Source organism: Trichoderma atroviride, chromosome 3, assembly GCF_020647795.1.
Source record: "Trichoderma atroviride chromosome 3, complete sequence".
Taxonomy (NCBI): Eukaryota; Fungi; Ascomycota; class Sordariomycetes; order Hypocreales; family Hypocreaceae; genus Trichoderma; species Trichoderma atroviride.
In genome coordinates this window covers 1,085,373-1,099,207 of record NC_089402.1, presented here as the reverse complement: position 1 = coordinate 1,099,207, position 13,835 = coordinate 1,085,373, and the positions used below count along the sequence as shown (strand labels likewise).

The 13,835-nt window shown below is 52.2% G+C and overlaps 4 protein-coding genes across 4 annotated transcripts; 2 read left to right on the top strand and 2 right to left on the bottom strand.

Moving 5' to 3' along the window:
• The first annotated feature begins 51 nt into the window (after positions 1–51).
• On the top strand, positions 52–4,228 carry TrAtP1_005575 (uncharacterized protein). Its single transcript, XM_014089218.2, has 2 exons — positions 52–179; positions 255–4,228. The coding sequence occupies exons 1-2, from the start codon at positions 105–107 to the stop codon at positions 3,972–3,974; spliced, it is 3,795 nt and encodes a 1,264-aa protein (XP_013944693.1). The 5' UTR covers positions 52–104; the 3' UTR covers positions 3,975–4,228.
• Positions 4,229–4,783: 555 nt separating this feature from the next.
• Positions 4,784–7,595, bottom strand: TrAtP1_005574 (uncharacterized protein; the record flags this gene model as incomplete). The annotated part of the gene is made up of 5 exons (XM_014089219.2): positions 4,784–4,943; positions 5,013–6,748; positions 6,839–7,102; positions 7,185–7,304; positions 7,389–7,595. The coding sequence occupies 5 exons, from the start codon at positions 7,593–7,595 to the stop codon at positions 4,784–4,786; spliced, it is 2,487 nt and encodes an 828-aa protein (XP_013944694.1).
• Positions 7,596–9,449: 1,854 nt separating this feature from the next.
• On the bottom strand, positions 9,450–9,617 carry TrAtP1_005573 (uncharacterized protein; the record flags this gene model as incomplete). Its single annotated transcript, XM_066112776.1, has 1 exon — positions 9,450–9,617. One exon carries the CDS (start codon positions 9,615–9,617, stop codon positions 9,450–9,452), a length of 168 nt encoding a protein of 55 aa, XP_065968861.1.
• Positions 9,618–11,239: 1,622 nt separating this feature from the next.
• TrAtP1_005572 (uncharacterized protein) lies at positions 11,240–13,667 on the top strand. Its single transcript, XM_014089220.2, has 2 exons — positions 11,240–12,359; positions 12,416–13,667. The coding sequence occupies exons 1-2, from the start codon at positions 11,471–11,473 to the stop codon at positions 13,216–13,218; spliced, it is 1,692 nt and encodes a 563-aa protein (XP_013944695.1). The 5' UTR covers positions 11,240–11,470; the 3' UTR covers positions 13,219–13,667.
• Positions 13,668–13,835: the final 168 nt, after the last annotated feature.

Here is a 13,835-nt window from a genome sequence, read left to right as displayed (position 1 = left end):
AAGGGAATTTTTTTGATCTGGGTGCTTTTGCTTGTTCGCAACGGCGTTGCGCTTTCTGCTCTCACGCAACCAGATTTGGAGATTACGACGGAATCGACAAAAAGATGGCGACTCCGACTCCGACTCTGGCCGAGAAGCTGGACAAGATCAAGTCTCCCGGTCTTCAAAGCCAGCAGAAGGTAAAAGAAAACATGAGAGGAAGAGAGAGGGTCTTTGTGATTTTCTGTTACTGACTTTGTGTGTGTGCGATTTAGACTGTCGTTGTCTTGCACGCGGTCGAATCAACCTTGAAGGAGCAAAACACCGCTCCGACTTCCACTGGATATTTTGCTGCCCTTCTCGCGCTTCTGCAACAGGCCGAGAACAATGGAAGCATCAATGCCGAATTAGCCACTCCCGTGGTGTACCTTCTTGACGTGGTCACCCCGTTCGCTCCCCAGCCTCTGCTTCGATCCAAGTTTACTCAGATCCTTACGCTGCTCGCACCGGTTTTGTTGATGCAGGATGCAGAGCCAATTCTGCTGAGGACCTCAATTGGGTGCCTTGAGTCTCTCCTCCTGGCTCAGGACGCCGCTTCATGGGAGCTGTCTGTCACCCAGATCGGACCCAGGCGCGCAGTTGCTGGATTGTTGAACCTGGCTTTGGATCAGAGGCCCAAAGTCCGGAGACGATCTATGGATGCGCTCAAGAGAGTACTCAAGAACCCCCCGCCCAGCCCATCCTTGGACCACCCGGCCGCAGACATGTGTGCGCACACTGCGCTGAAGAACTTGGAGGATCTGGCCGCCGAGGCTATCCAGGCACGAAAGGGCAAGAAGGCGCCCAGCACAACGCACGACCCGGCATTAATTCATGCACTTCAGCTGGTCAAGACGGTTGCTGCGGCAAGTGGTGGATGGCCAACGACCAAGATCGAATCTCTTTGCGAGCTGCTCCTAAACATTGCTAAATCCGGCAACGAGTACATGACCATGGCGGCTTTTGAGATTTTCGAATTAATGTTTGAGGGAATGACGGACGAAGTCACCTCAGCAAAACTACCTCGCTTGATGGAGATTATCTCAGAGCTGCGCCCAGCTGCCAACGATACCCAGCTTGTCCCTGCATGGCTTGCCATCCTATCCCGAGGCTACGACGTCTCGGCACAAGTCGAAGCCGACGAGACTTTCCAAAACCTTCCCGAACTCTTCAACATGGTGGCGCAATTCCTCCAGTCTGATTCTGAGAACATTAGAATTTCTGCTTCCGAGTGCTTGATATCATTCATGGCCAACTGCGTGCCGCCCAATGTTATCCTCGAGCCCTCAATATTCGACGAGAAGGTCTTGGATAAAATCGCAAAGGCGGCCGAGTCCCTCCTGAGTGTTCAGTATCAGGCCGCTTGGCTACAGACTTTTAACGTCCTAGAAGCAATCTTCACTGCCCTGAGATGGAGAGCGAACCCCATCATGCTCAATGTCACACGCACCATTGGTGAGATTCGAGAGAACCCGTCTTTCCGAAACAAAAAGGAGGCAGACGATGTGCTGGGACAAGCCGTCCGGGCCATGGGCCCTGAGGCAGTTCTGTCTGTCCTTCCACTGAACATTCTCAAGCCAGTCAAGGGCCAGGCCGGAAGAGCATGGCTGTTTCCCATCCTGCGAGACTACACTAGCAATACTAACCTGTCTCATTTCAAGAGTGAAATGGTACCTCTCAGTGAAGTCATGTTCCAGAAGGTTATGGACCATGGTGAAGCCGAGAAGACCATGGAGATCAAGATCTACGAGACCCTCGTACAGCAGATTTGGTCCACTCTTCCAGGCTACTGCGATTTACCGCTCGATCTTTTGGAATCTTTTGACCAAGCCCTGGCTGAGATTCTGGCCAACCTTCTCTACCAGCAAGTCGATCTTCGATTGGATATTTGCAGAGCTTTGAGGACCCTGATTGAGTCAAATCAAGCCGTTGCAAACATCGAGGAGGAGGAAGATTTGCTTTTGCAGAGCCGGGTAACCAAGGATGCTGCTCGCAAGAACTTGACCTATCTCGGCCAATTTGCCGGTAACATGCTCGCAGTGCTCTTCAACGTATATACCCAGACTCTCCCCCAAAGCCGAGGTCCCATTCTCCAGACTGTGAATGCCTTCCTAAGCATCACGCCGAACCAGGAGCTTATGGAGACGTTTGATCGTGTCAGCAAGATGCTTGCAGGAGAGCTCCAGAACGCGCCGGCAGCAGAGGCCAAGCAGCAAGGTCAAAAATCAAAAGACCACATGCCTTCCACTGCGCAGACGCTCATGGATCTCGTCATTACTATTTCAGCATACCTCCCCCGAGAGAGCTTCGCCACGCTGTTTGAGATTGCCACGGCAATAATCAACAGGCAAGAGGAGCCCCAGCTGCAGAAGAAGGCTTACAAGCTGATCCCTAGACTGGCAACTTCTGAGCTTGGCAAGGCTGCTCTGCAGGAGCGGAATGCTGAAATGCAGGCCCTGATCCTCTCTAGCTCAGAGAAGGTATCTGCGCCGGCTAGACGGGAGAGAATTGCTGCCATCTCTGCACTTCTCCCGTTCATTCCCAACAGCGACCTTCACTTCATTCCAGCTGTCTTGAGTGAGATTGTCATCTGCTGCAAGGAGAACAACGAGAGAGCTCGTGAAAGCGCGTACGATCTCCTGGTTGAAATGGGACAGAAGATGGCGGCTGCCAGCGGTGCTACAATCGACAACAGCAAGGTACCTCACATGCCGAGCGATGCTCCAGCCGCCACTGCCAATATCGAGGAGTTCTTCACCATGGTCAGCGCCGGTCTCGCCGGAAGCACCCCTCACATGATTTCTGCCTCTGTCACCGCCATCAGCCGTCTTCTCTATGAATTCCGGTCATCACTGAGCGAGCAGACTTTGTCTGACTTGGTGCAGACTATGGATCTCTTCCTGACGTCAAATAACCGAGAGATTGTCAAGAGCTGCCTGGGCTTTGTCAAGATATCTGTCATCAGCCTGCCCGTCGAGCTGATGATACCACGCCTGGCCACACTCGTGCCCAACCTGGTTACCTGGAGTAAAGAACACAAGGGCCACTTCAAGTCCAAGGTCAGACACATCTTGGAGCGAATGGTCCGCCGCTTTGGTTTCGACGCCATCAACAATGCCTGCCCTGATTCCGACAAGAAGCTGCTCGCCAACATCCGCAAGACCAAGGAGAGAGCGAAGAGAAAGAAGGACGCTGCCAAGAATGCTCATGACGAGGACGCCAGTGACGATGAGGAAGAGGACGGCAAGCGACAATATGAAAACGAATACGACCGCGCGCTGTATAGCAGTGAATCCGAAGAATCCGAAGGAGAGGACGACGAAGGAGACGCAAGACCCAAGAAGAAGGCCCAGAAGGGCGGCAAGACCTACATTGTCGAGGACGACGACGAACCCCTCGATCTGCTCGACAAAAAGGCCCTCGCCAGCATATCATCCACCAAGCCCGTCAAGCTTCGCAAGCCCCAGCGGACCAAGGCCAAGACTGACCTCGACGGCAAGCTCATCCTCGGCAAGGACGACGACGAGGACGAAGGCGCCATGGAGGTCGATCAGCCCGAGAACTCTGGCGTGGGCGCCTACGTCGCTGCCATCAAGGGCCGTGACGCCGCCAAGCGCGGCCGCGGAGGAAAACTCAAGTTCTCCAACAAGCGCTCCAAGGATGGCGATGACGGCGACGAGATGGACGATGACGACGCCGTGGCCGTCAAGAACAGCATCAGCCCCGGCCGTGGCGGCCGCGGCGATCGTGGCGATCGTGGTGGCAGAGGCCGTGGAAAAGGCGGCCCCATGCGCGGCGGCGGTCGTGGAGGTCGTGGCGGCGGCGGTTCGTTCGGTGGCCCGAGGAGTGGTAAAGGTGGCATCGCGGCGGGCAGGAGAGGACTGGGCTCTGAAAAGAGACACGGTCCCTCTGGCGGCGCGGGTGTAGGGAAAGGTAGAAGAGGAGGCCGAAACTAGACATCTTAAAAAAGGGGAGATATGAGACATACACTGATGGGCTACAAAAAAAAAAAAAAAAGACAGACATTTCATGGAAACGGAAATTGATGGGATGATTATGGGTGAATATCTAGCTTTATAGGCATGTTATGGATACCTACACACGATCAGGAAAGAGAACAGAGATATTAATACTCTCTTGAACGTGAGCGAATGTGGGTTGCATGGTTAGCTTTCTTTTTCTGTATGCAATATATATTTACGTGTTCCAAGTTTCTTATCTAGTTTACTGTGACAACACCTGTAATGATATGTTCATGCACAATTGTAAGGAATATTCCGTGTAGGTAGATATATCGTCTTCGTCTATGACAAGAGCAAATTTATACATTCAACTTTCCACGTAACTCAGCGCAAGCTTTGTTTCCAACAAACCAGCTCATTTATACACTCTCCTCCATACCTAATACTCTCTCTTTCTCCATCTCCACACCTTTCCTCGAGAAATAAGACAATGCCAATGCCTCCCTCTTATTGGGTATCAAAAAGTGGTGCTTCCATGTTGCCAAAAACCTGGCACAAAGAAGACAACATCATAGGGGTATAATAACAACGAGTTTAATGAAGCAAAATTCCTCCACTCCATGCTTTCTTTATCATGCAAGCGTTTCAACAAACCAAAGCGTAAGCTTCTAATCCGTAATATTGTCATCATGATTAAAGCATGATTAAAGCATGATGCCTGGTTGCTTGAAACAGAGTATGAGGGAAAAGATAAAAACAAAAGAAGGCTGAAATCGCCGTCCATGCTGAAGAATGACATACAATCAATCGATAATGATTACATTTGGCGCTGGTCGGGCCAAAGGGCGGTTGTCCCGCCCGGTTTCATACCGCTCATCCGCCCTTGGAGGCAGTGTATTGATGGGATGATAGGTTGCGGGTTCGTGATGAGGTCGTGAGACTTGCTCGTCGCCATGCTGTCGTCTGCACTGTATGAGTATCACGAAACAAAATATCCAATGTGTCTTTCAATCCAAGGCTTCTGTAACTTACATAGTCCAGTAGCCCTCGGGAGGTGCTGCACCATACTCTCCATCAGGCACTCGCCGGGGCTGTACTCTGTAATCGTCTTCTTTGGCCGGTGGTAGCGCGCTAAAGTATTCATGGGGAGCATATTGTCGAAGATGAGGTGCATGGGGGCGAGGATCGATGATGGGATTGACCTCAATTTCGGCGACGCCACGGCGTCCGCCTCTGTTTCTTAAATCTTCTTCCCATGAGAAGATTGTATGAGGTCTGACAACTCTTTGACTTTCAACCTCTGTTTGTGGCTGGGTGGAGCGGACGGGGCGTAGCTGGATTCTTGAGCTGCTTTCAGGCCTGGGATTGACCCTTTCAAAGTATCCACCTCTATCCTCCATAAGAATAGGGTTTGACCGTTCTCCAGGCCGGGTTGCTTGTAAAACAATTCTCCTTGTTTCCGGGAGCCTGGTAGAGCCTGATCCTGGATTGCCGGAAACCGGATGCGAGAAAAGGGGCGCTGGTTGTGCTCCATATCCAGACGGCGGATGAAAATAGGTAGAGCCACGGAAATCAAGCGATTGGGCAGATTCTCTACTGGACACAGCGTCGATACTCATGGCTTGAGGTCTATTAAAGCCAGTGGATACATGCGCAGGTGAGGGGCGATCCCAGGAACGGTTTTCTTCTCCTGGATGTAAAACAAGGTTGGGAGGCTGTTGAATACTAGCCAAGGACGTGGCCAGTGGCGCATACGAACTTACAGATGCTTGGCTCCTGGGAGGCAGAGTGCGTATAAAGGTGGGCTGCGCAGTTGGAGAACGAGATTCGATAGAACGTACCAACATGTCTTGGAAATGACTGGAAGCCGAAGAAGAGGCCAGCTCGCGAGAAGATGTACTAGTCGGGAACGGAACAACAGACATTACCTTTTCATGGGTAGGTTGGGTTTCGACTGTTCGGCCAAGATAGGGCGAAGAATTCAAAGAAGACGGTATCCCATATACTGGCTGCTGTATCCGATGGTTATCCAGATGCGAGGGGACTCCAAAGATACCGCCAGGGTGGACCATTGGATCTGGGTTGTCATATGGCCGGCCATAAGCGTCATAGGAAAATCTAGAAGGCGGCGATGGTCGATATGAAGCATGACTGATGGCCATATCCGGGGAGGAACGCTCCACCAAGGGCGTTTCCCCTCGGTTACGTCTAATCGCCTCTTCCCAGGCACGGTATCTTCTAAAACCTCGCTGAGCTCTCCTGTCATTTCTACGGGCGCGATCAATGTCTTCTAATCCGATCCTGATTGGAGTAGGAGAAGAAGCCATTGGAATCGCTTCCCGAATAGGTGACTTGGGAGGGGAGCGATCTGTTCGATCCACAGGTTGCAAGGGTGGTGCTGACCGATACACAGGCATGGGTGTGAGCCTGGCATTGTCAGCACCTTCATCTGACGTATAGTCAGTCGAGTCCTCTTCGTCGTCGTCGTCGTCCTCATCATCTTCCGAATCAGAAATGACAACCACTTCGCGAAGGATCTCATCCAGCTGGTCACGACCAGTCTCTTCATCTCCCCGCCACTTGACGAGGATGTCGAGACACAGAGATTCTACAGTTTTCCGAGCGTTCTGCCATGTTGTTTCTTTCAGAAGCAGGTCATACCGCGTATGAGTGTGCCTTATATGAGCCAGAACAGCCAGCTGGACCCTGCGGGATAGTGCAATCTCTTCCGAGAACCCGACGGGATGCTCGGATCGATTAGCTGAGCCCTAAGGAAGAGATTATTGTTCGTTATGTGTCCTCGTTTTGAATATGGGAAAGGGGAGACGGGAGACTAGGAAGAAGGAGAAATTACAAACCCGAGTGAATGAGTGCTCAATAATCATCTGACGGTCAGTATTGGGAATCCGTGGAAACAAGTCTCTGATAGCGGCATCAACCTGAGCATGGTAGGCCCTCTGAGATTCCGGAATGGGCTCAGGCCCTGCGTCTGTTACCGGAACGGCGTGATGAGACGAGCCACCAAGGCTCTCTTTGGCCTCCTCAACGATGACTTGCCTGATATGATGGCCAACTCGATGGACCTGGTTGGAGAGGATGGTTTCATCGAGACTTCTGGCATTCTTTAAGAAAAAAAACGCAAGAAAGCGCTATGGTTAGATGGATGCTTTACTGGCAAAAACGCAACCGGGATTGTAAACAAACCGAGACGATGAAAATCATGGCATCTTTTTCGCGGGATATTTCTTTGCAGGCCGCAGTCAACTTTGGATTGCCGATGGGGACAAACTCGAACCCTGGCGGCGGGGTCTTTTCGGTGGTAATCTGTGGACAAAATGAGCATCTCTTCGCCAGAGCCAGAAGAGACGACTGTATGTAAAGTTTGGATGTGGCGCCATCGAAGCGTACCTGATACTCGAGCTTCTTCTTCTTCTCCTTGTTCTCAACTAGCTCGAAGTAAGAGTGGTGCTTGGATTTTGGCAGCGATGGCTTGGCCTTGAAAGTGTCAGGCGGAGGCGAGTAGGGATGATGATATTGAGACCTTTGCGATCTCTTGTGGCGTTCTTTGGGGCCAGAGGCTGCCGCCGAGACCAAGCCGCGGCGTCCTCTTCCCATCTTCTTTTTTTTTTTTGGCCTTTTCTTTTTCTTCGGTGACTGTCAAACACAATTATAATATCATAACGCAGTGTTGTAGTGATCCACAAACAGAGGTACTATTAGCATAGCAAAAAGGCACAGTCGACCAGCTCAGCACGCGCTCACAGCTGCATCAACAGCCCGATGAGATCTTGCATAAATCTCGCTCACTGGGCGGGAGCAGCAGCAAGAGGGGTAGCCTGGCCCTGGGCGAAACAGCACACAAACAGATGGGAGCGACCAGGTGGAAAACTAGATGCGTGGGTCCCGCGCGAATGGGCAGAGAAGAGCCCTACAGCGACTGCTATCAGTTGCAAGGCGCCAGTTCCCAGTACCAGCAGACGCGTGAGGTGGGCCGTCGCAATATAGAATCAGCCGCTTTGAGAGGCACCGCCGCAAGCTGGTTGGGCTTCGACTGATCAGGTGCTGGAGCCAGATGCGTGACCATCTGGCAGTTGGACGCGAGACTCTCTCATGGTGTTGGGCAGTTTGAGGCCTGTGTTACATAATGCACGTTGCAGCGGAAGCTCCGGGAAAACGATATTCCCCTTCCGATAGGCGTTCGCATATTTGGGTAGCAGCGATAAGCAAGATTGCGCAAGTGCTCCCGCAGAATAAGTGCCATTGGCCTCTACAAAGATGATGAGTAAAGGCACATGTAGTATTTCATGGACTTTTTTGGGAGGGAGATTATTGAGAAGTATTCACCTAGGCTGATATAGATGGGAATAAAAATCGATATAGAAAAGAAGGTTCATCGTAGCCCTGCGTAACAGCAGCTGATTTACAGACAGCACTGCACTAGGTATGCTGCTCTGTAGACGCCTACTGTGAACAAAGGTGCCTACCTACTCACCACTCAGACATCGACGAATAATGAGAGCTGACAGATGCTACTTGGGAATATGGAATACAGCTATGAACAAAGAAACAAGGCGGACAGCCATGGTGAAATCACAAAGCACTGCCATGGCGACTTTCTCATTACACATTTCCTAAAACGGAAAGCCATTCGAAAATAAGACTGACAGCCGGACGGGACGGGTTATGTCATGATCCGCACGCCATCCCACTATCCCGGCACTGCCACGAAACGCTCGAGGACCCGCGGCTGCCGAATCAGCGGGAACCGGCATGATTGGATACTCCAGAAAACCGATGGATCAAATGTTTAGCCACCGGAGCATTATTCAAGATTCTCTGTGTTGCTTGAAAAAACTTCGTGGTGGTCTCTATGGAGATGGAGATTTGGCGGAAATAGACGGGTATATCACCAATGGTCAAACAAACATCTGCTCTGCCATGAAACCAACAGTGCATCGCCGTGTAAGTGGAACTAGGAATTTGCCTCACATGTCGTCGCAGAGTCAAAATACAAAAATAGAAACATCACACGTGTTCTGTCGCATCCTGGCCTTACGGGTTTCAGCTGAACAGGTATAACCGCAAGTGATATGCGCTGCCACCACGTAAAGAGTAGGTACCTACCTTGTGTGAGAATGCCGCGTCCAGCATTGAGATTAAAGCATCGCTAGAGAAGCAGCGGCGAGGCGTTCTACTGGCTCTGTCAATGCTTCTTGGAGCATCTCATACGAGGCGCTCCGCCATTGAAGGATCTCAGGAGCAGCTCACTGCCGACTCAGCCGCTGCCCAGTAGCCTTGGATCCTGACTTTCCGGCAAGACGGCACTTAATCGCCAGAAAACTTAGGAAAGGGGATTCATGTTTCTAGGTACAAAATGCACGGTATTGAGGTAGGGCACTAGGTACTGAGTGCTCCGTGCTCCGCCGCAGTATTCCATAGGTACCTGTGTAATTATTCGCATGGTGCGGCTTAGATGTCGCTACGTAGACGGGATCCAAGCCACGGCGGCGACAGGCCTGAAGCTGAATCGTGGAAGAGATTGCTTTCTCTGGACCAAGCCTTGGCGATGAGATGAACCGGCTTTGACGGCTGCGACGAGACGACACTCTCTGAATTGGTGATGTTGGAAATCGGCATCGCTGCCTGATGCTGCGTTGGCCGACGAAACAATAATGGCACGTCGAGCCGATCTCGTTTCAACGGGCAACGATTCACCAATGAACCGACCTTGGTAATGCTCGACAGGAGTTCGGCTTTGGAGACGAGCGCCACGAGCCAATCAAACGAGCGCAGCTCTGACCAGCGAATCGCCGGCGTGCTGTGAAACACTGCCTCCGCCTCTCCCAGATAAACGAAAGCGAGGGAGAAGCATCACGTGATGGGCATCGTGATCCCAGCCATCTCGGAGACCGAAGGGTGCCATCCTCTTCCAGCAGGATTCCAGTAATTTGTTGGATAGGCTCTGAACAGAGAAGCGTGGTGCACAGCCACCACATTGTGGGGAGATGGTCTCGCCAGTCGATGGACTTTGAGGGTACGTTAGCCGGCACCCAAGGTTTGCAGAAGCGCCTAGTCGAATTCGCGCCTCGGAGTTACTGGCGCCAAGTATCCGCAAGGTATCTCTAGCTGCTCAACCATTGGCCTTCAAGAGGAGTGATTACGAACCGTCGGGTTGTTGAGTAGCCCGAAGGAGCGATACATGGTTGAGTCGGGCTACAATAAAGACTGCACTATCGACGCCTCGCCAGCAAATCGACGGCGACTAGCACAAGCGAATCGGCCCCGACAAAGTCAAAAGGGAGTCGGCAAGGAAGCTTGCTTAGTTCAGTCTTTGTTCTCTTCCCAGGCAATGCATGCAGCTCGTAAGTACGAAGAACAGAAGCTGAACCACTTGCCATGGCGTCTCTCTAGATCTGCCGTGGAGTCTCTCTAGCAACAAGTACCCAAGGTATTCCACATCTACCGTGTAAAAATAAGTGATGGACAGATCTCCCTCCAGGAAGATAACGAGATGTAATATTCTTCTTTTTTTTCGGGAGAGTCGTCGTAAACAACTGCTGCTCCGGGCCTAACAGCAATCAAATCCTCGTACTGGCGAGAGCTAAAAGGCTTGGCCTCGCGGCCGCTGCGTCGTGTCGTTCGTCAGCCCTGCCCATCTCCGAGGCTATCGTGCTGTCTCTGCCAGCGGCTCGGTTGGCGCACCCGGCGAAGGCAGCTTTGGATTGGATCGTGGCCGGCGCTCTGCTGGCTGTCGAGCTCAAAGCGCCACTCTGGATGGAGCAGAGCCTGTGTCCGGAGCGTATAGCTGGCGGGACGGGCGTCGTCATCGCTCAGGCAATGGAGGCAGCTGCTAGCCCAAAGGTGCGAGGGCTGCAAAAGATCCGTCGCGCGCTTGCACCAAACAGGCCAGCGGGCTGCGCCTAGTGGTTGCGCCGCTGTGGCTGCCCGCCGAGCGTCTGCAACGGCGCTCACTGCATTAAATGCTGAGGGCCAAAAGGCTTACGCGTCCACGGCCCCATTCGTGCTGGCACCCCCGCCGCATCCCTGCACCCCTCCCCGACGCCAGCAGAGACCAAGGGGCCTCCCCTAAAGCGGTCCCTTCCAGCGCTGTGCCCAGTATGGAGGCTGTCCACTGAGTGCTGGCGCCTTGTTCTCTGCCCCCAGTCTCCAAGGCACCCATCCAGCACGTTCCACCCTCACCCATATTATCGCCGCTCCCCCAAGCCCAATCCGCCAGGCGTCACTTTTTCTTTCTGCCCTGCAAATAATTCCCAACCATTTTCAACTCTCCGCCATCTCGAGCATCTACCTATCTGGCTCTTGTTCACGAACGGATAAGCGAAATACAATTACTACTAGTATTATAGCTTTTCCCACTGTGCTCTTTGAAACAAACCATCTCGACGACCTCCATCTTGGCATCGTCAACCCGGATCGAGTCGAATCCATAACCGCCAGATCTCGCTTCGTATCGAACACATCCCGCCGCAATGTCGGGCCCCAATAACGTCGACATCGACGCGCTGCTGGATCTATCCGAGTACGATGGAATCCCCAGCTACAACTCGCCGTCGCTGTCTCCCTCCACCACCTCCAAGCCCACCTTCGCCAGCCCGGTCACCACCGCCGTGACGACGCCTTCAATGACGACGACGCAGGCTCTGAGCGGGCCCAGCCACAACTATGACATGTATCGTCAGCAGACGGGCTTTGTCCCCGGCGCCATCGCAAACACTATGGCTGTCAACGAATCGAGCAACGCGGGATATCAGGACTTTGGTAGCCTCGACTATCTGACTGGCTTCCCTTCAGAGAACGACATGTTCGACTTCAACACCTCGCCGTCGCAGGCTACCCTGGGAGCGTCGGACATGATGGACTTTGGCTCACCGGCCGATTCTCAACTTTTCCCGACCGTCAACCCCAGCAACATCGAGCAGGACTCGGCGCTTGCTTCTCCCAGCCTGTCCAGCCAAGCCAGCGGTGTCGGCCGCCTATGGCCCGGTGCGCACTCGCAGGCCGCCATGGCCAAGGCTCATGCTCAGCAGAGGCAGCAGCAGCACATTATCCAGCAACAGCAGGCTCAGCGCCAGCCCATGCAAACCAAGGCCCGTGCCGGCAAGGCGCCTCAGCCCAGCGACCCCATTGTTGAGCAGAAGATTACTCAGCTTCTGAACTCGATGCGGGCTAAGCCTGCTCCTCCGCCCTCCGACGCCTCCTCTCCCATGGCCAACCTCAACCGCGCTAAGAAGGATGATGAGGAGATGGACGAAGATGAGCGCCTTTTGGCAAGCGAAGAGGGCAAGAAACTCAGCAGCAAAGAGCGCAGACAGCTGCGCAACAAGGTCTCTGCCCGTGCTTTCCGATCAAGAAGAAAGGGTAAGATGCTTGTTATCATTCCGCCACTCCGAGATATATTTGCTAACATGCTACAGAGTACATCTCTCAGCTTGAGTCCGAGGTTGCTGGCAAGGTGCAGGACAACAATGACCTGCGTTCCCAGAACCGCGCTCTGCTCGAAGAGAACAAGCGCCTTTCTGATCTCACTCGCATGCTCCTTTCCTCCACTGCATTCTCCAGCTTCCTGGACCACCTCAGCGCAAATCCCTCTGTTGCTGCCCCGGCACAGGTCAAGCCAGAGCCCCAGCCATCGCCAGAGCAGCGCTCAGTCAAGGATGTCAACCCTTACGGATCGCAGTCCTCTCAGCATCAAATTGGCATGGCCATGATTCCCGAGCAGAACGTTGATTTCTCGCTTATCGGCAATGGCTTCAACTTCCAGCCCCGAGTGTTTGTTGTGGAGACCTCCGAGGTTCCCTCTCCCATCGAATCCAGCATCCTGTCTGGCAAGGTACCCAGCGTGATTGAGCAGACTTTCCAGTCTGAAGACACAAAGGTCGAGGTGCCTGTGATTGAGCGACCTGTTGAGCAGACTCCAGTCGCCCAGTCCGAGACAGGACCTGTCGATGAGGAATTTGAGGCCGACCCCGAGTTTGCTCTCTACCACTCGGAGCCTGCATCAACCATCTCCGAGTCCAGCGAGGTGGACACTGAGAGTCTTTCACACGTTGACATCTTCGGTGGCATTGAGACCGAGAAAATGCTGTCTCGATTTGAACTTGTGGATGCCACCGAAGAGGAAGCCAGCGCTGCGATTGCCATGGCCCGAGTACAAAGCATAAGTGCCAGCATGGAGGCAGTGACATCAAGATTAGAGATCTTGACTATGGACCTTTGAAGAGAAAAAAAAACAAGAAACAAAGAAACAAAGAAAAAAATTCTTACCACACGGTCTACTATAATTAGCGACTTCTCTTTTCTTTATCATGGCTTCTGTTTTTTCTACTTATTTCAAGGCTGGAATGTGCATACTATGGGCCAGGCAGCGGTATACGGAGTTTTCTTCTTTCTATTATGGGGTCATAACGGATGGGTTTCACACATGGCAATGTTGCTTCTTGACTCTTTTTCTTCTTCCCTTTGTCATATTTTTTTTTGCAGAAGAGGCAGCTTATCCTCTCTGATTTATTCTTATTCATGGAGCTGGCCGGAAAACAGCGGCAAGGGCTTTTCCTTTTTGTTATTTTATGTTTGACTTTATATATCTAAATAGACGGGAGGAGGGGGGAAGAAATATTCCACTCGGTCAGTGGCTCAGCAGACAAGAAATGCCAAAACCTTTTCATGAATATTCATCTCTAATTTCTTTTGACAATGATGCTTGTGTGATATGTATAAATTTGTAGAAACTCGTTGGACATCATACTAAGTTTCAAATATTACATGATGTTTGACACAAGGAAAGATGTCGTCAATTGAACTGATTAGGAGTGTTTTCATTCATTCATCCATCGT